The sequence below is a fragment of the Coptis chinensis genome, chromosome 8 (genome assembly GCF_015680905.1).
Source record: "Coptis chinensis isolate HL-2020 chromosome 8, ASM1568090v1, whole genome shotgun sequence".
In the NCBI taxonomy this organism is placed as follows: domain Eukaryota; kingdom Viridiplantae; phylum Streptophyta; class Magnoliopsida; order Ranunculales; family Ranunculaceae; genus Coptis; species Coptis chinensis.
Window position 1 is genome coordinate 12,520,523 of NC_141463.1, and position 22,961 is coordinate 12,543,483.

Below are 22,961 nucleotides of genomic sequence, written 5' to 3' on the forward strand. Positions count from 1 at the left end.
CTGACCGTGTTTTTCAGATCAAGTTCCTAATTACAACTTCTGAATCACGTTCTCCTTCTCAATCATCTTTTTCAAGTATACATAGCGCTTGGACAACATGTAAGGCATAATATCGCCCTGCAAACAACGTCCAATCCTCTCCTTTCTAGGTACAAACGAAAAGCATAGAGTAAATCCTCATCCAAATCCAGTTCGTATGCAATATTCTGAGTTCCAAACACTTTGAGTAAAAGCCGATCAATGACAACAACTCTAAATCCATCACGCTCCAAAGTGCAAAATATTTCTAAACAAGGTCGTTCATCTTCTTTGACCAGTGAGAGCAAGACAGCTATCCCAGTCTAGTACACCTTGTATGCTCTCACCAGTCACCAACCCACTATAGCCACCATATTGCCTTTCTAATACGATTCCTGTTTTATCAAGTATATCAATGATTTTAAATGGAATTATTTCTTGGAGACATCTTTCTTGTCTCAGCACCTCATCGTATTCTTCATCATACCAGAAAAGATTACTGTCCACATCCGAGAAGCAAAATGGAAGAAACACCGTAGCAGGCTTTTGTACCACCATTTGCATGGGATATACGTACAACGTTGTTGTTGTTGTGTCGAAAACGGGGGAAATTAAAGCAGACGTGATCATCTGACTACCTAAACTTTTCTCCCTACTATTTTTGTACTGGAAAGCAGTGGGGACAACAAACAAACACGTCAAGGCTGAGATATTTTATTTTCTTTGAAAAAGAAAAGACGATAGAAATTCCATTAGGGTTAAAAAAGCAACCCACGACCCGACCCGGCCCATATGATGAACTCCCGCCTGACGTGCTTTCATTTCAAACGTGTCCTCATTTCTCTAAAAAAATGGAAATCACAGAAGAACAAAGAGCTCGGGCAGAAAGAAACAGATTAGCAGCATTAGAAAAACGTAAAGCATCAACACAAGGATTAATGGGTCTTTTCAAATGTCGTAAAATTTCACCAGAACGCCAAGAACAATTTCTTCCCAAATTTCGTGCCCGTCTCGAAATTTGCTCCCCAGACTCGTTTATGATCACCCCATTGCCACTTCCTGGGTTTCCATACACCGGGGAATTCGATTGCTTGCAAAAGCTCAGTTCTTGGCTCTCATTTGTAAGAAAGTTTTTTCATTTACCTTTTTTTTTTTTTTTTTTTATATATATAAATATACACATTATTATTATTAGTATTAATCTATGACCTGTGTGGGTAGGGGTCAAACTATTGACAATTCAAGTCGAAGGGGTGTGATTTTTCATAGTTTTTCTTTGTGTAAATTGGTGAAGGAAAGTGTGGAGCATTAAGGGCGGTTGAGGCATAAGCTTGGATGTCCAAAAAATGGGGAAACAAAAAACTCTGAAAAGAGATAAAAAATATGAGATACAACACGAGTTATTAGTTGTAGAATTAAAACATACTTAAAAGCTATTAGATCTTTTCAATGTTTACTTGATTGCTACGTGAGGTTTAAGTGTAAGTAAGGTCACTTTCATTTACTTTTCATCTAAATGGTATCGTGTGATACTGTGATGTTTATGTATAATTGTGTAAAAGATTCCACTGGTGTAACTTGTTGTTACAGAAAGGGAGATCTAGTTGATATATGCTCCATTTATTTTGGTACGTATTTGGATCTTGGTTTGTTTGAATCCCATTGTTTGGTTAAATATATTATGAGAAATTAAATATTTTTTTTTTGGTCAAATTAACATTTATTGTTTCCGTCTTTTCAAATGCTGAACAGGTTGACCCTTCACATTATACACAAAATCATGGCGTGAAAAAGCTTCTGTGTATAAGCTCGAGATTATGATATGGTGCTTAAATGTTTGAAAAAAAGGTTGAAGGCGTTGAGCCCCAAGAGATCCCATGGAGAACGTTCAACGTTGTGCATAAAGTTTCAGAGTCTTTTGTTGCCAATCGTTGGATTCCTTGCTTGCCTGAGCATTTGCGGACGATGATGTTGATAAACTGTTAAAATTTCTGCCAAAAGTTTTGTCTGATGCACTTCTTCCTTTTCAACGTGATGGTGTGAGGTTTGGTCTCTTAAGAGGTGGATGTTGTCTCATTGCAGATGAAATGGGGCTGGGAAAAACTATTCAGGTACTACTTTAAGTGATATGTGCCATGTTGTGTGTTTTTTTTTAAAATGGCTGATTGTTACTGCTTTAATTGGACTTTTTTGCTTACAATTTTCACAAAAAAGGTTGCTGGAGGTTTGGGTGATGATTTGTTAATTCTTATTACAAGATTTTACCCATTTTATATGTGCCAAGTGTCCCATTCTTTTAATTTGACAAGTGGAAGTTAAACAGGATTAATATGCTTATTTCGTCTTTTTTGTTTAATTTCTTGGAATAGTATCATTTGGAATCCTGTGTGCATCCTTTTCTGGTTTATGTATTGCTATCATATTGTTAATTTCAGGAAACAGTATAAACACTTATGTGGTTTCCCAATTTGGGTTTTTTCCTTTTGATTTAAGGTGTGTGTGATTGTACAAGAAAACAGTCTGCTTTAATTTTCTTTTCAGTAGAGAAAGTTTATATGATAAGCTGTAGGGAGCATATATGGCGAGTCCCAATTTGGGTTTTTTACTTTTGATTTATGGTGTGTGTGCTTGTTTGAGAAAATATTCTGGGCTAATTTCTTTTTTAGTAGAGAAAGTTCATAAGATAGGTCATAGGGAGCATATATGGTGAGAGATCAGAGAATTTTGCTACCCTCGAGAACTTTTTAAGGTCTGTTTCATGGGAAACTTTTACTAGGAGAGGCTTGGGAGACATTTCATGGAAATGATTGGAGGAAGTGAAACTGAAGAATACAGCTTCCCTTCTCGTGAAAAATCTGCACTCAGATTTCCCTTCTGAACTAAACATACCCTTAATATTCTTTTGTAGCTTTGATAAAAAAAAGTAGTTCTTTGTAGCATGGAAATGTTCCTTACCTGTTGCTGTTGTTCACAGTAAATTTGATCATATATGCTCATATTTTGTCCTTTTGGTTTCCACGAAAAGAAGAATCTTATTTTTGGCGTGAATGCTGATCATTGGCAGGCAATTGCAATTGCTTGCTGCTTTCTGAATGAAGGTTCTATACTTGTTGTTTGTCCGGCTATTCTACGATTTTCATGGGCAGAAGAATTGGAGCGTTGGCTACCAATTCTCTCTCCCAAAGATATCCATTTAGGTATGCATCGTGAATTCTCATCCATTTTTTTGTTTGCATTAATGGTAACTAGTAACCAATATTTATGCAATCTGTTTACGCACTTTTTTTTTAATATATTTTTATTTCTTTATTTTTTTGGCAGTTTTTGGCCATAAAGACAATCCTGCCAGTTTAACAAGATGTCCAAAAGTTGTCGTTATCTCTTATACGATGCTTAACCGTCTACGGAAGAGCATGTCAGCATTAGAATGGGCTCTTTTGATTGTTGATGAGTCTCACCATATACGATGTACAAAGAGAGCATCTGAGCCAGAAGAGGTAGGGAATGTGCCTTCCATGCTGACATTGTATATATTCCCAAGCCATACACACACACACACACACACAAATACATTACTACTGATTTTTGGGATGATTTGCTCATCATGTTTGTCATCTTTGTATAGTGATCTGCTCATTATTTGTAACATAACATAAAATGGTCTGCCTAGAATGTCGCCATTCTAGGATCCTCTGTTGATAAAGTTATGTTTTATGAACCCAATGGCACGGCGCGTGGGATTGTTTTTTACAAAAAGTCAGTCCTTGAATCATCTCTCATAGTGTGAAATCCAATATGTGATCTCCGATTTTGCGTTTTTATTCAATATATTATTCAGAAACGAGAAGCTTGAAGAGGATATATCTCCTTGCTGTAGTGTCTTTATGGAAGCATTTCTCTCCTTCTTTGAATCATTTGATCTTTGAAGTTTGAGGAGATTTCCTCTATTTTCAACAAAACAGCCTTTGGATTCTTCCTCTTCCCTCTTGAAGCTTTTATTCTTTATCAATCCTGAAATTTTTTCGAGAAATTGCTGCAGTTCCGCGTTCCAGTCAATATCTCGCACGGCGATTGGTTATTAACCCCAGCTTACTTCAAGCCAATAATAATGCCACTTGATGAATTCTTGGATATAATTCCTATATTTTAGTTTTACAACTTTCTTTCACTTTATTACAATTGTGCACTCTGTTTTTTTTTTTTTTCTTCAATTTATGCATTCCTATTGTGTTGCTAACAGATAAAAGCCATTCTTGATTTTGCGGGAAAGGTCAAACGCAAGGTTTTACTCTCTGGGACACCTTCTTTGTCAAGGTTGTGTACTGACCTTTAAAATAGGTTATTGACAATGCTTGATTTATATTCTTGTTTGTATATACAAAAATATAGATTTGTTGTTTTTTCACCATTTCACTTTACTGTAGCCTATTATAGTTTACCTGCTTATAAGAAAAACTCCAAAACTTTAGTTTATTTCCCATTCAAAATTCTTGGTCTCTTTTTCTTGTTCAGTCCAGACATCATTCGGATAAAAACTTCTTGTTGTACAGTGACATGCCTCTACCATCAGTTAATGTGATAACAAATTTAATGTAGGAACTATTAATTTAATATATTTATTATCGTTTAGTATATATATATATATATATATATATTTTATCTTTTTGGTTGAGACTGGTAGACTATAGACTGTGTACTAGATTCATGTTGAATCTACACAAAGCATGCACAATGTGATGCTAAACATAGAAAGAATAAAGGAGGTCAGACTTGTTAGATGGGAAGGTTCCTGCATCTGAAAAGACAGATTGCCCATATTTTCTTTCATTTCCGGAGAATTACGACCGGGGGGGGGGGGGGGGAGGGGTGTAATTCACCCCTCGGGTAAAATACGAACAACACCTACATTCAAAGAAACTAGGCTGGTCATCGAGCTACCTGAGTTGAGTATTGCCATGCTCAAACTCAACTTGCACCTTTAGCGAGCATGCTCGAGCTTGACTCGAACTCTACTTCGATCTATGGGGATCAAGCTCGACTCGCTCGGTTGTGCTAATAGCTCGACTCGGCTTGACTCGTTTTGAGCTAGAGTTCGAGCAAACACTCAAGCTCAGTTATGCTCGTTTGAATTCGAACAATTTTTTTGATGAAACATCTCTATATAATCAAAAAGACAAACACAACATAATCTAATCTACTAAAATTGCATAAAAATGAAAACTAACAAATACCCAACACTTGAAATTGACTTAAAAAACCCAGAAACAGAATAGATCTGTCCTTTAATAGCCATAAGCAAAGTTTTTTAGAATCGGATCCATCATAAACATTCAACTCTTCTTCAGTAACTTCCCCAACTTGTACAGGTGGTGCTAAAGGTTCCATCTCAGCTTCATAAGACCTTGGTCTTGGACTCTTGGTGGTGGAGCTGTGGAGGTGGTGAAGCAAATAACCTAGAAGCAAGATAATAGAAAGCTATTGCTAATTTGCTATACCTAAAACCGTGAAGAAAGTTGATGGTGACAGACCTGTGTATGCTATTATTGATTCTTTTAAGTATGTTGGGGCGTTGGGCAAGTGGGTACGGGTCAATGGGTCATAGCTTTATGGGTTGTGGACTTGTGGGATATAAAATGGGTATGGGTATGGGCTTATAAAACACGTAGCTCACGAGCTACTCGAGCTCGAGCTCGAACTCGAGTTACTCGCCATCTAGAACGAGCTTTAAATTAAGCTCAAGCTTGACTCATATTTTTGCGCGGACGAGTTTGAGTCAAGCCTTCGACGAGCCGAGCTCGAGTTACACGCGAGCAGCTCGATTCGATGACCAGCCCTAAAAGAAACCCTTTTACCATTAGAAAGAACTTGTTGCAGTTGGATATCGTAAGAAATTCTAACTACTACTTCAAATACTAACGTGAAAATCTCTATGAAAATACGAAATAGTGTAGATAGTCAACAATCAACGAGATTGAGGTATTAACATAAACAAAATAACTTCAACCATGAAGAATATGAGAAAACAATGTTGCCGCAGTTGGCAACTGTTAGAATTAAAATAAGAATAAGAAAAGTGTAGGTTGACAGGCTCTTCTACCATTTGTCAACTTTCTATCCTAGCAAATCAAAGATTAAACCCCAAATCTTTTGATTATGTCTGACATTATGTAACATTACTCCATCACGCTGCGTTCTTATGTTCTATTTTGTGTTTCTTCCTAGGTGATCATAGGCCGTATGACATATTTCATCAGATAGATATGTTATGGTAAGTCTTTATGTGCCTTATATTGGAAGTATGACTAAACTAGATGAAATTTTATTTTCTTTATTTTTTGGATGTCCTCTGTGGTTCATTAACAATGATGCCACTTTGTGTAGGCCTGGCTTGCTGGGAACGAGTAAATACGAGTTTGCAAAAACATACTGTGAAGCAAAAATTGTTCAAGGTGCTCAAGGGAAGGTTTTCCAGGTATTCCACTGGAGTTGATGGAAGCAAGTGAGCTTTGCATATGCCGTTTTTTTTTTTGGCAGTTCAGCTATTGCTGTATGTTTCTTTATTCCAAAAGAAAATTCAATCTGCCGATTTTCCACGTTTATTGTCATTTAAGTTCCGAGGTGCTGTGAAAAGTTAAAAAAGATAAAATTGAAAAATCATGTGGTTTTGATCTTAATATTATTTTAATTCTGTTCAGTTTGGTGCAATGGTATTTTTGTGCAAAATTAACAGTGAGGTGCTCTGTGATACCTTGTGGGTGTACCCCAAAGGGGGTATGTTTGATAGGAGCCTAGCTCATTAGCATGATGGTAACACCATGGTTTAGTCCGCATTTAGTTAGGAAGTTGTCCTAGATCATGGATATATCATATATGTAATTATTTACCACATCATGCTGCCGAGGCCTTTTGGGGTAAAACCCAGCAACTGGGAGGTTGAATTGCAGTTTGGGCTCACTGGGACAACATTGTGGATATTAACTAAAATTAACTTTTATCTAGCTTTGGGAATTGATATCCTCAGCAGAATTATTGATGATTCCTTTGGTTCTTGGGGTGAAAAATGTAGTTTCTATAGAATGACTCGAACAGTTGGGACAGGTGTGACACTTCGCCTGAAAAAGACGAACCTATGCTTGCTGGGTATACCGACAACATCCACTGTAAATAGTTAAATACCAGTTTCCCATACTTGAGTCTTGTAGGTATACTTATTAATATACTGTCACCAATTGTTGATGTAACAAAATTTAACACCAATGCTTAGAAGACGATGCAAGTTTCAATTTTTGAGAAGAGAAATTGCTATTTCTTACTTGAGTTTCAATTTTGAGATCCAGTAACATTTACTTGTTCCATTCTTCAGGATTTCTCTAAAGGTGTTCGCTTGGAGGAGTTGAATGTGTTACTTACACAAACTGTCATGGTGTGCTATGTCTCTCTACTGGATTTCTTTTGTACTATCATTCAGACTTGTATAAACTATAAAGATGGTGCAGCAACTAGGGTTTTACTTAGTTACTTGGTTGAAGATTGATATTCTTCATACTTCTTTTTTAATGTGTGGAATCCTGATTTCTTTGTCAAATCAGTCGTAGTGGACCAGATTAATTGTTAAAAGTTATTGAAGCAAACAGGGTTTAATCCCATATACCCCCACCACCACCAACCCCACCCCTGTGAAATGGTTTAGTGGAAAGTTTGTGGTTGTTCCCCTAAAACCAGAGGCAGACCTAAGAAGTAAAATGTTCTGCTGCCCATCCTCAAGTTGTTAGATTTGTATGCATAGGTATTTTAAGGATTTTGGAAATGGCATTAAAGTAGAAATTTAGCCCCCTTTTAAAATCTTACATATAACTTTGTTTTAACTTTTAAAAAAGTTTTTAAACCCTTGTTTTTTGGTTAACCTCCATGCCTGAACCTCAAAAAACCAACTTCAGAGATAGTGGCAACTAAAGAAGATAAGAATCTTCAGTATATCAGGAAAAAGATGCCTAATAACTGGCATCATCTATTGGGTTTTGCATGTCGATTGAACACCCCCACCCACCTGAACTCAATTCCTTGGTCTGCCCCTGGCCTAGACTATTTTTTAGGGTTGCTATGTTATACCTGGTTAAAGTAATATACAGTGCTTAACTTCGTTTGTTGTTCATGAATAGATAAGGCGTTTGAAAGAGCATTTGTTGGTACAACTACCACCTAAACGTCAGCAAATTGTAAGTCTGGTTTTAGGGAGATCAGATATAAATATGGCAGTGTCAGCTATGAAGGAAGGTGACACCAGCTCCATGGAAAATAGACAAGAAACAGAACCAATGGCGAACAATTGCAGTTCTGAAGATGATGATGATGTCTCTGGGATTCCAGAAAGTGTTAGTGAGTCTGATGGTAATTTCTAGACTTTGACCAGTAATTTATGCAAATAATGTAAATTTATGAGCTATTTTAAATTGTCTCTTTGAAATTTCAGTTACGTTTGCTGTGGTAAGTGTGATCTAGCTTAATCTTTGGGAGTGTTATCCAACAAATTTTAGAACGAATCTAGGTTAATTCCTGCTTCATGCCTGTGATACGGACTGCCACTGTATTGTAATTTTTCTAGCAAGAGGAACAAGAGAACATATATTACTCCATCTATGGAGAGAACTTACAGAAAAATGAGAAATGACATGTAATGAGTTTGATATGAGTTCATTAATTTGTCCTGTGAAAATGACAAACACTTGCATGAACGGTCAGTTACTTTAAACAGCTCACTATTATTCTGTTTTTTCGGATTGGAACCGTTTAATTTTTCAGAATTAGTAGTCCTGTAGGTACTGCTATCCATCAATCCTTGAAAGTCATCATTTAAACTATTACTTAACTCATTCAGTATAATATAAACTCTAGTAGCGTTATATAGCTGATTTGTTGTAAAGATTTTGACAAATTGTTGAAGAAATGGGATAAGCCCTTGCTTAAGTGTTTAATAAATGAATCAAAGACACTGCTATAGCCTGCTAGTTGTAGGCCGCAGTGCATGACCAACCAGGAGAATCTGTGTACTTTCCTATATAGGTCATCTTTGCATGCCAAAATGCATAAAATGAGCGCAGGTTTACAGGTGTGCTTTTCCTGTATTCAGAATTTCGCATAGTTGTTGTGATTTGCACAGTAATCACGCTGAAAAGTAAGCTCCGAATCCTACTTTTATGCAAAAATGGTGTTTTTAATGCAAACTGAATGCAAATGCTATTTTCAATATGCAAAGGGAAGCATAGTGTTTGATTACATAGTTATTATATGGAAAATGTAATTTAGATAGGAAAAGTGAGAATAGAGAAAGAGGGAGGTTGGAATTTTCTCCTTTTTCGGTGGTGTTTCCATGTGATTTAAGTTTGAATGAGAAAAACACTATGCAACCTGTAATTTGCAAGTCTGGAGGGAGAGGACATGGTCTCCCCTTGTTTGGTGAAAAGCAAGGATGAAATGTAACAAAGTTTTGTTGCCCTGTCCTCTTTAAGCTGTTCCCGGTCATGGTCCCTCCTTGTTTGGTGAAAAGCAGGGCTGGAATGTAACAAAGTTTTGTTGCCCTGTCCTCTTTAAGCTGTTCCCATGCAAGGACCTCAGCTCTATTCTTATTGTTAATATTTTTTTTATTTTTAATTTTTATTAGTTTTACTCTTTGCTATTCTTATCTTCTCTATCATTATAAAAACATGTTTTACTGTATGTAGAAGTTCATGAAACTAAAATTATCCAGTGTCATGTTGGACAATTAAGAAGCATAAGCGATGGTGTGAGGAAGTTCTTAATACAGATTACGATATATATATATACAGGGGGCCAATCGTAAAAATACATACTTATTTTAAGTTAAAAGTAAGTACGTAAGTAAAACTTCATCTAGACAATGAATTCAAACGTAATATTTTGTGGATATGATATATTCACCATAAAAATCATCTCCACAAAATTTTAGCTCATTTGGAAACCTCTAACCTAGATAAAATATGATTGCAAAAACTCGACATTTCTGGACCGTTAGATTTCTTCTTAAAGATGACATCAATTTTTATCTAAGTTAGAAATTTCCAAATGAGTTGAAATTTTGTGGAGATGATCTTTATGGTGAATATGTCATACCACAAACCATTATATTTGAATTCATTTTCTAAGTGAAGTTTTACTTACATACTTATTTTAACTTACTTCTAAGATCGGCCATATATATATATATATATATATATATATGACATTTGCAAGCTCCAACATCAATGTCATTATATACAGTGTTCTAAAAAACGCTAGGCGGTAGTCGGGCGGTGGGAGAGCGCCTAGTGCCTAGGCCTTCTAGGCAGTGCCTAGACGGGCTAGGCGCTAGGCGGTTTTTTTCCTAATATATATAGTAATATACACATATACTACAAAAAATAAAGAAAATCATTTACCATAATTCAAAAAATAAACACAAACAAAAATACTTATTACAAAAATGTGTAATAGTTGAAGAATATTGACTTCATATAAAAACATACTCTTTGTTATAGTGACATAATTTACATTAGACTTAAGTATTTTAAACTCATTTAAATCTTAAGCCTATAATCGGCCTTTATTTTTTTTTTTTTTAACATTTAATCATTTAAAAAAAAAAACTTGACTGGACCGCCTAGAGGCCGCCTAGACCCGCCTAGCCCGCCTAATCGGTCCGTCTAGACCCGCCTAGTCGGTTCACCGATTTTTTAAACGACTAGGGCCTTGGCGAGTCGGTTGGGCACCGCCTAGCGCCTAGAGACCGCCTAGGCGGCCGCCTAGACCGATTTTTAGAACAGTGATTATATAAGATGGGTTCTTGCAGACATCCATATAGATTTTGTTAGTCATTGGTTGACGATAGAAATGGGGTTTCCGTGTGTTTAATTTCTTAGAGTAACTACTATGTAATCTAGTTTCTGATTTTTTTGTTTGTTTGTTTGTTTGTTTTCCAGATGAATGTGGTTGTCCCAAGAGTTCAAGGGAACTTTCTAATCAGGAACTTGGTATTGCGAAGTTTTCTGGGTTCCAAAAATGGCTTGCCATCCACCCAATTGTTTCACAACCGGAATCTGAAGGATATTCAGACGTTGATCTTATCTCTCATAAAATGATAGTTTTTGCTCATCACATAAAAGTTCTTGACAAAGTACAGGTGAACATTTTACTTGTTATTCTTCTCTGTGATAGTGCGTCTGTGATGGTCAAAGTAAGTTCATAATGATAGATTGATAGAGGAGTTGCTCATTATCTCTGTTTCAATTCCTTAGAATTTCCTTTGTGAGAAAGATATAAAGTTTGTTCGTATTGATGGGAAGACACTTGCTAGAGACAGGCAATTAGCTGTACAAGAATTTCGATCATCTCCAGAGGTCAGTTATTTTGCTTCTAACTTCTTACACTGTTCTGTGAACACTGCTTATTTATTTTTTGAAGCTTTGGCTTGGAAGTTTGGTAACACTTCCAGTGGGCCTTGAGGCACCGAGAGCCTTTAGATGCATAAGGTCCAAAAAAGCACATTTAAAAAAGTCCAAAAATATAAAAACAAATAAGATATGATGAGATGCTAAATTTGTATGTATGAAGGAATTAAAACACACCCAGGACTTGAGATATGAGATACAACCTAAGTTACATTGACATGGATACATGTGTCTGTATCCAATACGGATACAGTGTCCGACTTGGCAAAAATGTGAAATACCAAACATTGAGGTATATCACATGCAATATGAGCCTGTGTTGTGTTGGACACGTATCCGACAGATTATTTCTATAATATGGCATGTCCACGTAACGTAGGATACAACATGTCATTTGAATAAAATGAATAAACTTAAGCCTCATAGCCTGCGAGGGTGTGAGGCTCAGAGGCAAGCCTCAATGTGTTTTTTTAAACACTTACTATCTCCTTCTCTCTGAACTTCACTTGTTGCTTTGCAGCTGGAAAAGTAAAAATGTTGTTGAAATATGTAAACCTGTGAATGACAAATTTATTTTGCTTTTGTTCCTTTTCATTGTTCAACTAATATCACCATGTTTTTTGCGCTGTAGGTCAAAATAGCAATAATTGGGATAACTGCTGGGGGAGTCGGAGTGGACTTTTCATCTGCCCAAAATGTTGTTTTCCTGGAGTTGCCCAAATCAGTATCAGTAATGCTTCAGGTATTGGAAATGTTGTGAAGCTGTTTAATCTTAGTTTGATTTTCTTAAATTTGGCGCTTTTGCACATGGTTAGCTTTTAGCAGCAAGTTCACATATACTGCTTATGGACTTAGCTTAGCTCACGACTTCATGACTATATATGTGTACTAAAATTATATATTGATTTTGGTAAGTTAGGTAAATTCTAAGCAAGATTGAGAATGGATATTTTAAAGTTGGGCCTAAATGATGTCAAGTTTGGTCGAATTTCTTTCAGGGTGGTAGTTGTATAAACTTTGTATGGCAATCTAAATGACCTGTCTGTGCTAGACAAATTTTTTTCCCCTTCAATTGGTTTTCTAGTTGTAAATGTCAAATTCGTGGTATATTTATCAAATGTGAAATTAATCTCCAAACTTGTACAAACAACATGTTGAGTTGATTAGGATTTGCTCGTGCCATCTGGCATGCATGAATTCATAGTTAGGCATTTTTTTTTCGTTTAGTTCTTTTCTTATTCTTATCAATTACAAATGTTGGCCTTTTTTTTCTCTTCTATACCGTTTTACCCTTGTAAGTTGTAACTATCCCTTTTTTATCCCATAAGTACCCCCTTGTAACCACCCCTAAAGTCCCATACCAAATGAAACCTGTTAAACTGACAAAAATGCCCCTAAAAGAGCTTCACTATTTTAGACGGTCAGAGCATCCTTATATTGGGGAGGTATTTTAAAATTTACTGCAGTTTACAAGGCTGGTTTTGGTTGCATGGTCCCAATTACAAATCATGGGAACATGAAAAGTAAAACTATTTGAGGAAGTTGTCATTTCTTAAAACTTTTAATTTTTATAAATTATTTACGGCAGCAGTCTACTGTAATGCATCTTTTATACGTATTTATGTATCCCGTACTTGAAATATCTTATGCTCCATGCATGCAATATATTACCATGTCTGTCCCTAAAGTTCACTTTGATTCGAACTTCAAGAAAATTTTAGGGTTAACTAGTATTACTGCCCCCCCACCCACTAGATGAGCCAATTAGGATTTCCCACTCACTAGATGGGGGGGGGGGGGAATTAGGGTCTCCCTCCATCCCCCAAAGTACACACAAAAAAAAAGTCAACTTGGGTTGACCGTGTTTTTTTTGTGGGGGAGACCCTAATTTCCCATCTAGGGGGGTAATACTCGTTAACCCAAAATTTTATTTTGTTGCTCTTCTGCTTCATGGCTGACTTCGTCTGGCAGCTCTTTCTCTACTCCCTCTCATTAAGTTTGTATGTAGATTTTAACGTTTATCCTGTGTCCTAGTATATTGGTTATTCTTGCTGATCGATGTGGATGTTTTCTATTTAATATGAAAAGGCTGAGGATAGAGCTCATAGGCGAGGACAGACTAAGGCAGTCAACATATATATCTTCTGTGCAAAGGTGCTCACTGCTTCTTAGAGAAACCTAGTTTATGGCTTTTGTGCTTGTGATTTCTGAAGAGGATTGTCGTATTTTAGGATACCTCAGATGACCTGCATTGGCAGTATTTGAACAAGAGTCTCCACCGTGTTTCATCAGTGATGAATGGCAAGTATGATGCAGTTCAAGAGATTGCGGTAATATACTATCTTTATATTGGTGTATATGTTTTTCATATTGGTTTACACTGTTTAGGAAGTGCTTACCCCTTCAAAAATTCATAGATGCTACATTAGTTATCTGTAATTTTGATCTTCCATGTCCAAGTCATAGATGTGGTAGCTTTTGGTGTTTGTGTTTACTTACGATTTGGCTTTTTGTGGATGTCATCTTTCCATCATGGAAAACAACCCGCAAAAAATTGGCTCATTTGGAAATTTCTAAAGATGCCAAACAAAGATTCTAAAATTTTAAATCATGACTGTTAAAAAAAAACCACATTTTCAAATCAACTTTTGAAAGGGGTAGAGATTTCGAAATGAGTTTAAATTTTGTAGATATGATCTTTATAGTGATAAGATCATACCCACAAAGTATTAGCTCTTAGTTCAACTTAAAAAAGGGTGTTGTATAAACTATTGTACAAAAAGTGTTGTATATGGATCCCTCATAGAGCCACTCCCACTCCAGCCACATCCTAGCTACTCCCAAGATGTACAAAGCCATATCCCATCCTACCAGTTGAATTAAGGGCTGGTATTTTGTAGTTATAATCTCCCCACCATGAATAACGTGCCCACAAAATTTCGGCTCATTCAAATATGTCTAACCTAATAAAATGTTATTATGAAATCGGAAAATTCTAAACCGTTAAATAAAAGTTCAAAATTGAACATTAGTTTTCGCAAGGTCAGACATCCAAATAGGGTGATTTTTTGTCAGGATGATATACACTGTGAGCATATCTTATCCACAAAAAAATCAAGTCCTAATTCATTTTGTACGTCTTGGGAGTGGCTCTGCACGCCCCCCCCCCCCATATATATTGGGAGGGATCAATATTCCTGTTGGGGGGGGGGGAGATATTGTGCCCTATTGCCCCTCGGGAGATGTCCCTTAGAACTCTAACACATATTACATCATCATTCATCACGTCCCCCCCAACATACATCCTTGGCAAGACCACAGGTATCATAATCCCACAGGTAAGCAGTGGTTAAGTGGGGACAATATCAACACTTCTATATGGTGAACACAGATTTTGAAAACCAGTTTGTGTCAGTTTACTTATAATTTTGTACATAATCGTCTTTTTTGAAATTTGAAAATCTTGGTCCTACTTGGGCTTAAATTCCTTTTCTTACTGAACAAATTTGATTTGTGACAAACGATTAACTCAAATGAGAAATGTTCCAGATTCAGTTCCTTGAACCTATGATTTTTTTGTATTGGCAGATAGGGGGAGTTTCTGATCTTCGTTCAAAAGAAAGGCGTGCCAAATTTGTGGAGCCAGAAGAATATGATATTCAAGACAGAACAGTTGAAGCTGCAGATGAAAATCATGACATCAAGAGTGATAACACTGTTTGTGAAGACATGTTACAAACGAAAGAAGTATGAAGCAAACTCTCTGAAGTAGATCCCATATCTAAGAGCACTTCCATAATATTTAATATGCAACTTTTCGAGGCTTCTTGGACCAATACCTGATTAGGACTAAGTTGGCAAGATCAATCTGATTGAAACTAATTAGTAATCATATGCACTTGGGGATCTTAGTACAGCTCATTCTGAATTTCCTTAAAAGTAATTCCACGGTAATCCAATTTTATGAATGTACAGGATGATGGGGATTCTGATGCGGAATTGGTTAGGAGTTCTGGTTCAAGTGAAAGCTTAAAATGCTCCAGTTCAGAAATATGGAGTATTAGAAGGTACAGTGAGGTTTGTACTAACATATTAACCAAGGTGAGTTACATGGTGAGCTGTTGCAGAACATAGTAGTCAAATATTCTTTTCTCATCATGATCACCACCACATAAATACATCCTAAAGTATTTTGTAGTTGGAGTTGCAGAAGGAAAAATTGTTCTTGGCACCTGATGGAGATAGAAACATATCTGTTCAAGTCAATGAAGCCAATTCCATTCCTGCTGATTCACTTCGGTTTGAGGTAGAACATTGAAACAGTTTACATACCCTGATTCCATTTATCCAGTAGCGGTCCAAACTACATGATTTACATCTGATGCTCGATTAATTTTAATCTTCGAAATCAGTTTACTCTTATTGCAGGACTGAAAGAAATTTTGATTGAGTCCATGGTAGGATTATAGAATACATTGAATTTGCACCACCTATGATAGTGAATTTGGTGTCGGACTACCTTTTAAGACTACTTTCTAAGACTTAAATTTCACACAGACAAAATGTCAAGTTGGTCAAATACTTCCCTTGAACTTACTGAAATGAGTATCTTCAGGTCTTTGCTGTAAACTTTTATTTGCCTCTGCAGGTTAGCCAATTTACTGGCGAATCCATTTGTACACTTATATTCTTGGAGAGGACTCAACGCCAAGGCCATTGTTTGAGAATTTTTCGAATCGAGGAGCTTGAGTCACTGAATGATTCTGCTGTCAATGAAAGGAAGGACAGAAATCCGAATCTTTTGAAGGAAAATCCTGCTTATAAGAATGTTCTTTGGACATTCATCAAGGAGTGGAATAACCTGAGACCTATTGAACAAAAGAAACTGTTTGGGAAGCCTCTACGGTGTCCACTAAGCCTTGAACTGTGTTTTCTGAAAGAAAGCATTTCTCATTGCAGTGGGGTATGTTCCTTAAAAATTAAGCCGACTAGTTTTTCCTCCAACACGATGTCATTGAACAAAATTTTGTTTTATCAATTTATGAATTGCTGTTGTCATGATAGGGTCTGTTGAAAGGTGGAAGTAAACGTCGCATGACACCTTTGAGTGAGATAAGCCATCCACTGCCAGAAAATGCTGTCTGGAAGAAGATTTCTCTATGTATTAGCTATAGGAAAAAGGAGATAGAGTATGTTCAGGGTTGGAGCATTACTGGTGAACCACTCTGTAAACTCTGCCAAAAACCGTGCAAGTAAACATCTTATTATCAATGGTTTCTCATAACAATGCTTGGTTTCATGTCTAACGCTTTTACATTTGTAGGGGCAAGTTTGCTCGGTCACCAGAAATATTTGAGCATCTGTTCTGTCAGTTTAGCTGTGCTGAAGGGTACCGTGTAAGAACCAGCCAAAGATTTCTTCGAGAGGTTAGGACACGTATTTCATGCTAAGCAGATGTATGTGCTTGTAATCCAGGTTATCTTGGATGCAGGCACTTTCAGTTCAACTTGGTTATTTATGTTATTTGTTGTACGCCTTTTTTCTCAGCATGTCAATTAGTGCTAACGCTAATGAGTATTTCCAGGAACTTTTCAAAATAGAACACGGTGTTTGCAGAGGCTGCGGGCTGGACTGCCATAAACTTGTACGCTTTATAAGACCATTGCCTGTTGCAAGGAGGAAAGAGTATATTGTGAAAGTAGCTCCAAAGCTGGCAAGTGATAAGAGATTGTGAGTCATCTACTTTAATTCTTTTGAACAGAAGGTGCTAACATCATTTTCACTCATCTAAATAAATTGCTCATAAATCAGTAAATTTGCTCCGTTTTTAATTGCTGACTACTCATGCATTTTAGATTGATGCAGAAACTAACAATTTTTCAAGATTCGATCGCTTAATATTGATGATTTATAGATGATTTAACATATTTAGTCAAAACATAACAGCAACAAAAATATTGAGAAGGTTAAAACTTTTTTTTTTTTGGTTGGCGAAGAAGGTTAAAACTTGCATAAGCAGGGATTGGAAAGGGAACTTAAATTTTCACGGAGCATTTTTACGTACGTACAGTTTTACGATTTAGCTAACATAAATACTCTCGCATCTTTTAGTAAAACCAAATAGAACTCTAATGATCTATAACGTTTCATCTTCTTCTCTAACAAACCAGGTAAAATCAGTCTTCTCTTGTAAAACCTCGGATAAAGAAAATGAGTAAATTTAAACCGAAATAATATGAAATTGGATTGAAACACTAGAAGGTAAAGAAAAGAAGGGGTGAAAAATATGAAAGCTGTAATTTTAGCATATGGTTTTTCCAAATCTTCCCAATTACATCTTTGGGGGAAGAAGAATAGACACAAGTTGGAAAAGATAATGTTATTCAAGTAATCAACTCCAATAATTTGAAGCTAACGAATTAATCAATTAATTGATTAACAACTGTTAAATTGCCAATTTCTCCATAAGCTCGAACTTATGTGAGGAGGCGAGGAGCTAATTCTATTAATATATTAGAGTAGGCTCAGGGACATTTATATATGTCAACACTCCCCCTCAGCGGGACACGTTGGAAATACACAGGTAGAAGGACTGGGACATCTTCACCTGGCAAGAGTTGAACCCGCGACCTCTCAGAAACCAGAGGCTCCGATACCATATTACCATGTGAAATTGCTAATTTCTCTATAAGCTCAAACTTATGTGAAGGGTCAATTCTATTAATATATTAGAGTAGGCTCGGGGATACTCATATATGTGCTAATTCTAAATTGGTTTTCGGTTATTTACTTGCAACAAAATCCCACTTTGATTTTCTTTGATGATTCATACGATCCTCTTTCCATGTGACTTAAAGTTGCAGGAAAAAGAACATGATTGTTTAGTCTTTGAATCCCAATTTGATTTTTTTAGCTTCTTCCACTTTTTAATCTCTAAATTTGCAGAAGTCTTGAAAGTGGAAGTAATTTAATTTGGAGAGGAAACGTAAGTGCAGAGCTACTTTAAGGTGTAAAGATCAAAACACAGCTTTACTTGTTGGAGAAGATGAATCATTTCGTTCGTGAAAAGTTAATTGACAACTGTGTTTCCTAAAGTAATTGTAGACAAGAATTAGGACCTCTGGGACAGACCTAAGAACCCATTTAAAAATAATTTTTCACATTTTCAGTAGAATTTTGCTATTATATGTTTTAATAATTCGAGTAACCAACTACATGCATTATTATTTATTTTGACTGTATATCTTGCAGTACCTAGTGTGGTTATTCTACCACTTACGAGATTATTTATTGATTGTGCAGACTTGATAAACTTGTAAATGAACCCAGAGAAGGGAATGCATGGCATGCAGACCACATGGTAGCTGTCTATAGGGGTGGAGGTGTAATTTTTAAATATCTTGCAATATCATTTCTTAGGAACTTTACACTTGGAAATGTAGATTCTCTGGATGGACCAATTTGATCCTTACCTACGTTTGATCGATTCTAAAACTAATCTAATCACTCTTGACTGTTAAAAACCTTTTGATAGGGGAATGCACCGTCGATAACATGAGGACTCTCTGTGTGGCTTGTCATAAAGAAGTTACTGCAGCTCAAGCAGCTGAGCGACGTGTAACTAGGATCAATGCTAAAAAACGACTCAAAGGGATCTTGCTTGGCCTCAGCAATGGCAGCAAAATTGAAACAATCAACTCTAGTCTAATGGTAGACGTAAGTTGAATCTTTGTTCAAAGATGCATCTCTCTTTTTTCATTTGATTTGATTTTATGTTTTTCCCAAGATTATTTGCACTTTAGAATTGATATTTTGTGATGTTAGGTCTTCAAGTGATATGGTGCATTTTTTAAACTAATTCAGATATTATTTTAGATCAAGTGCTATGTAGAACAACACTGATGGTGAATTCCAGTTAATGGTTTAAAATGAAGAAGAGTCATGACTAATCTGTCTTATTATCTGTTAATAATAGGTTAGAAATCCATGGTTTCCTGATACAGATGTTCTTTTTTGCGAAGTTAAAGGGTGTGCATGCCTACCGAGAAACCCTGGTCATTAGAACTTGTCACGACTAACAAGTAATCAAGACCAAGATTTCAAGTATCTCCGTTCCCAGTCTTTAAAAACCAGTATTGCAAAAAAAAAAATCTCGAATGAAGACGGAGAATGGCGTTGATAGGAGGATTTAATGAACTAGCCCACTTGTCCTGATGTGAAGGGTTAAGAAAAGAAAGAAAACATTGGACCCTTACCCCCGGGTTATATCGTCAAAAACCTCATGATTATGATAAGTAGGGCCCATTTGTTTTTTATCAAAATTTCATTTTTATAGAGATCTGATTAATTTATTAATAAGAAAAGGATAACCTGGATTTCATTTGTGTTTTTTAGTGTGTACTTTTGCTGACTAGACACCTCATCAATGGTGTTCTTATTGACCATCAGTTCAAGAACCTAGCGGATCAAAACCATCAATTTATAGTTTGTCATATGGTCAGATACTCATATGTGAATGGAAGCTATGCACCAGCAAAGTAAATTTTACCATATTAGATTTAGAAGGAAATTAAATGTGTAGATGGATTCAATTGGAATTAGCCAATGATTATTATTTGAAGGTACATCAAATACATGATACAGTATCCAATTCTCAGATTTTGAAAAATGAGCATTTCCTCCTTTCTTATTCTACTTGGCGCTGTCCATATTAGCATCCATAAGCGTAACTTATTAGATGTTTTTTAGGTTTCCTTTCTTCCATATCTTGAACTTCCCAAAAGTACAAATTGTTCCTTGCTGCAGTTTAAATATTTACTTCTCCGGACTATATTCCCTCTGCTACCGTGAAAGATAATTTTGTGACTTTGCCTCCTAAATAGTAGTAGCTCCAGTCCCTACTGTATGATGTTACAGGTTTTGGTTGTATAACAAGTTTAATAATGTCTTGTGGTTTTTCAGGATGAGGATGAACTGCTAGTTAAGGTGCCCGGTAGTGCCTACACTGGAAGTGAACTGAAATGTCTTTGCACTGAAACCACAACTACAAATTATCAGAATAATTCTTTTGGCGAAAGCTAAACTATTGAAATTGAACATAATAATTCCTCCACGGGAACCACATCCACTGAAAGTGAACTTATATGTTCCTTAAGCGGAAGAACAGCTACTAAATACGACTCTGTGAGCATGAAAGTTCTTCCTGCAAAAGATCAAACTGGTCATTATAGCTAATGCTCATGCTCCGAGAAGTTTGGACAGTATTTATTACATAATTTCTTCATGAAAGGCTCAGTTATTGCATTAAGCGCTAGAGGAGCCTCCAGCAGTCCAGCTTCTGCACAAATACGCTTTGTTTGAATTGCATGACCGAGGCATCTTGTGTGCAACCGTATGTTTTCTGAGAATTACCTTGTTATAAGAAATGGCTGGGAAACTGAAAGCTGATGGTCCATCTTGCTTGGTTGACAGCTCCTCTGGTTAGGATTTGTATTTGTGTATCTCTCTTTATGCATGGAAATTGTGAGGTGAAATGAACAGAAGCATCAGATGAGTGTACATGTATTCTGCACAGAAAGTTATATATACAGGATTTGTTGTATCAAAATTCTTTGAACAAATGGTAATATGCACAAATCCTATTATGTTGCATCAAGACTCAAGAGTTTGTTTGCAGTTCATCGAAAAAAAAGATAAAAAGAGTTTGTATGCAGCTTCATTGTTGACTGCGTACACTGTCACGACACATGGAAAGGCACTCATCAATGAACATGCAGTTCTGTTTTTATTTGATTGTGCCTTCTCTGAAGTGTTAGCCCCGTACAGGAGCTTGTACTTGCATGGTTCATCCTAGTTAGGATTTCAGTTTTATTCTTGTAGAGTGAATCACTCCCAAATCATACTGTTATGTGTGGTTGCTTCATCATAAATTTCGTCATTTTCCACTTATGTATATCTGCATATGATATCTGAATGTTACCACCAGGCACCAGACTACACACAATCCGGATGCAGTACAATGACGGGTTTTGAAATATACGTAAGCTACTGGACTCATACCAATTACAACGTGTTAGTAGAAATGGACCATGTCTTAGATTGTCCAGTGTCGTAGAAGAAGATGAGCGCATCTCAAAATTTGATCTTATTTCAAGGGAAAAGTTCGTGAAGTTTTTGTGAGGGTATCTAAGCTTCTCGAAAGATATTTTTCCTATCGGTATGACGCTATGGTGCCCTCCACATTGAATTTAGAATAGGTGTGCACCCTTAAGCATTTGTAAAAACAACATAAAATCCTAAAAAAGCTAAGCTATTTGTTTGTTATTTTTAAATAGAATACAAGTTCTCCAATTATGGAGTTGTATTGTTGCTGGGGCATCACACTCTGATGGTCCTAGATGTGTATTGGTCTTTTGGATGAACCATGCATTATTAGTTTTAAATGAATAGAAGAGTTGGGCCATTCCCTCTCCCCTACTACGGACAACTGCTGCCATCGGGTTCTGCATGTGTCTGCTCATTTCTAGCTTCACATACAAGTCTCACTAATTACTCGACAGTTTATGTACTTCGTCTCTTAGATCTATATATCTGCATGAGTGGATGTTATTATTTCCGCACTCATTTCAGGTACGCATGTACTTTGACTTCGAGGTTTCCTTCTTTATATTTTTTATTTTTAAAATTTTCTTTTCTTTTTCCTTAAGTGAAGCTCGTGTATTCGTAATTTCGTATTACTTGCTAGGAATTTTTGGATGAATTTAACAGATAAATATAAAAAAGATATAGCTGATCAACCATCCTTTAAGGCTTAAGCCCATGACCTTTCAAGCACGTGCCACACATCTTGGCCCCAGAATCAGTCCCATATTCACACTGGGTCAGTGGCACAAGTACGGGAATGAAAAATCTGTGTCAATTGCTCAACTTGAGGATTTCATAAATGCACAAGCCTATGGTTCGATGTTCGGATATAGTTTGAAGACTTGAAGTACCTTCCCTTTAAACGTTAAAGTGAATTGAAAAAGCAATTTCGATACAAAAACTGATATGTATAGAAGTCGTGAAGGTCGCAGTAATTACTAGGGGTCTTAATTAAATTAAGCTGAAGCATAAAACTATTCTTATGGTATAATTGATTATGGATACCCATTTGCATGTCCTTTTCTGCTGCAATTGACATTTGTTAGTGCTTTTGTTGCTTCTATGGTTGTATGATTCGCTTCTTATTCTTTTACATTTGGAAATGGACAGAAGAACGTTTGCATTTAAAATTTTCCTATAGCAAGCGCATCTTTTATAAAACAGAAAGATAAACTGAACACATGTTTGCGTTTTAAGGTTCCTTTACAATCGCTACTCCTTGAGTTATTATTGACTCAACCCTTTTTGCTATTTTCAGGTGAACTAGTGAAGGGTATGGTGCATTGTAGCATTGGTGCGCATATATAAGATTCTGAAGCAAATTTGTTGGATGAGATGCCTTGGTACAAAAAGCTATCG

General features: G+C 36.3%; 1 protein-coding gene across 1 annotated transcript; it reads left to right on the top strand.

The window, feature by feature from the left end:
• The first annotated feature begins 762 nt into the window (after positions 1–762).
• LOC147480005 (uncharacterized) lies at positions 763–21,066 on the top strand. Its single transcript, XM_086577716.1, is given in 28 exon segments — positions 763–1,139; positions 1,771–1,801; positions 1,804–1,827; positions 1,830–1,867; positions 1,870–1,975; positions 1,978–2,129; positions 3,083–3,215; positions 3,340–3,515; positions 4,259–4,332; positions 6,251–6,286; positions 6,400–6,490; positions 7,382–7,441; positions 8,178–8,406; positions 10,992–11,191; positions 11,307–11,408; positions 12,091–12,201; positions 13,548–13,613; positions 13,691–13,789; positions 15,048–15,206; positions 15,435–15,560; positions 15,658–15,765; positions 16,108–16,422; positions 16,524–16,711; positions 16,783–16,885; positions 17,044–17,189; positions 18,762–18,841; positions 18,994–19,175; positions 20,421–21,066. Coding segments are annotated over 28 exon segments (3,525 nt in total). The 5' UTR covers positions 763–869; the 3' UTR covers positions 20,541–21,066.
• The last annotated feature ends 1,895 nt before the right edge of the window (positions 21,067–22,961 follow it).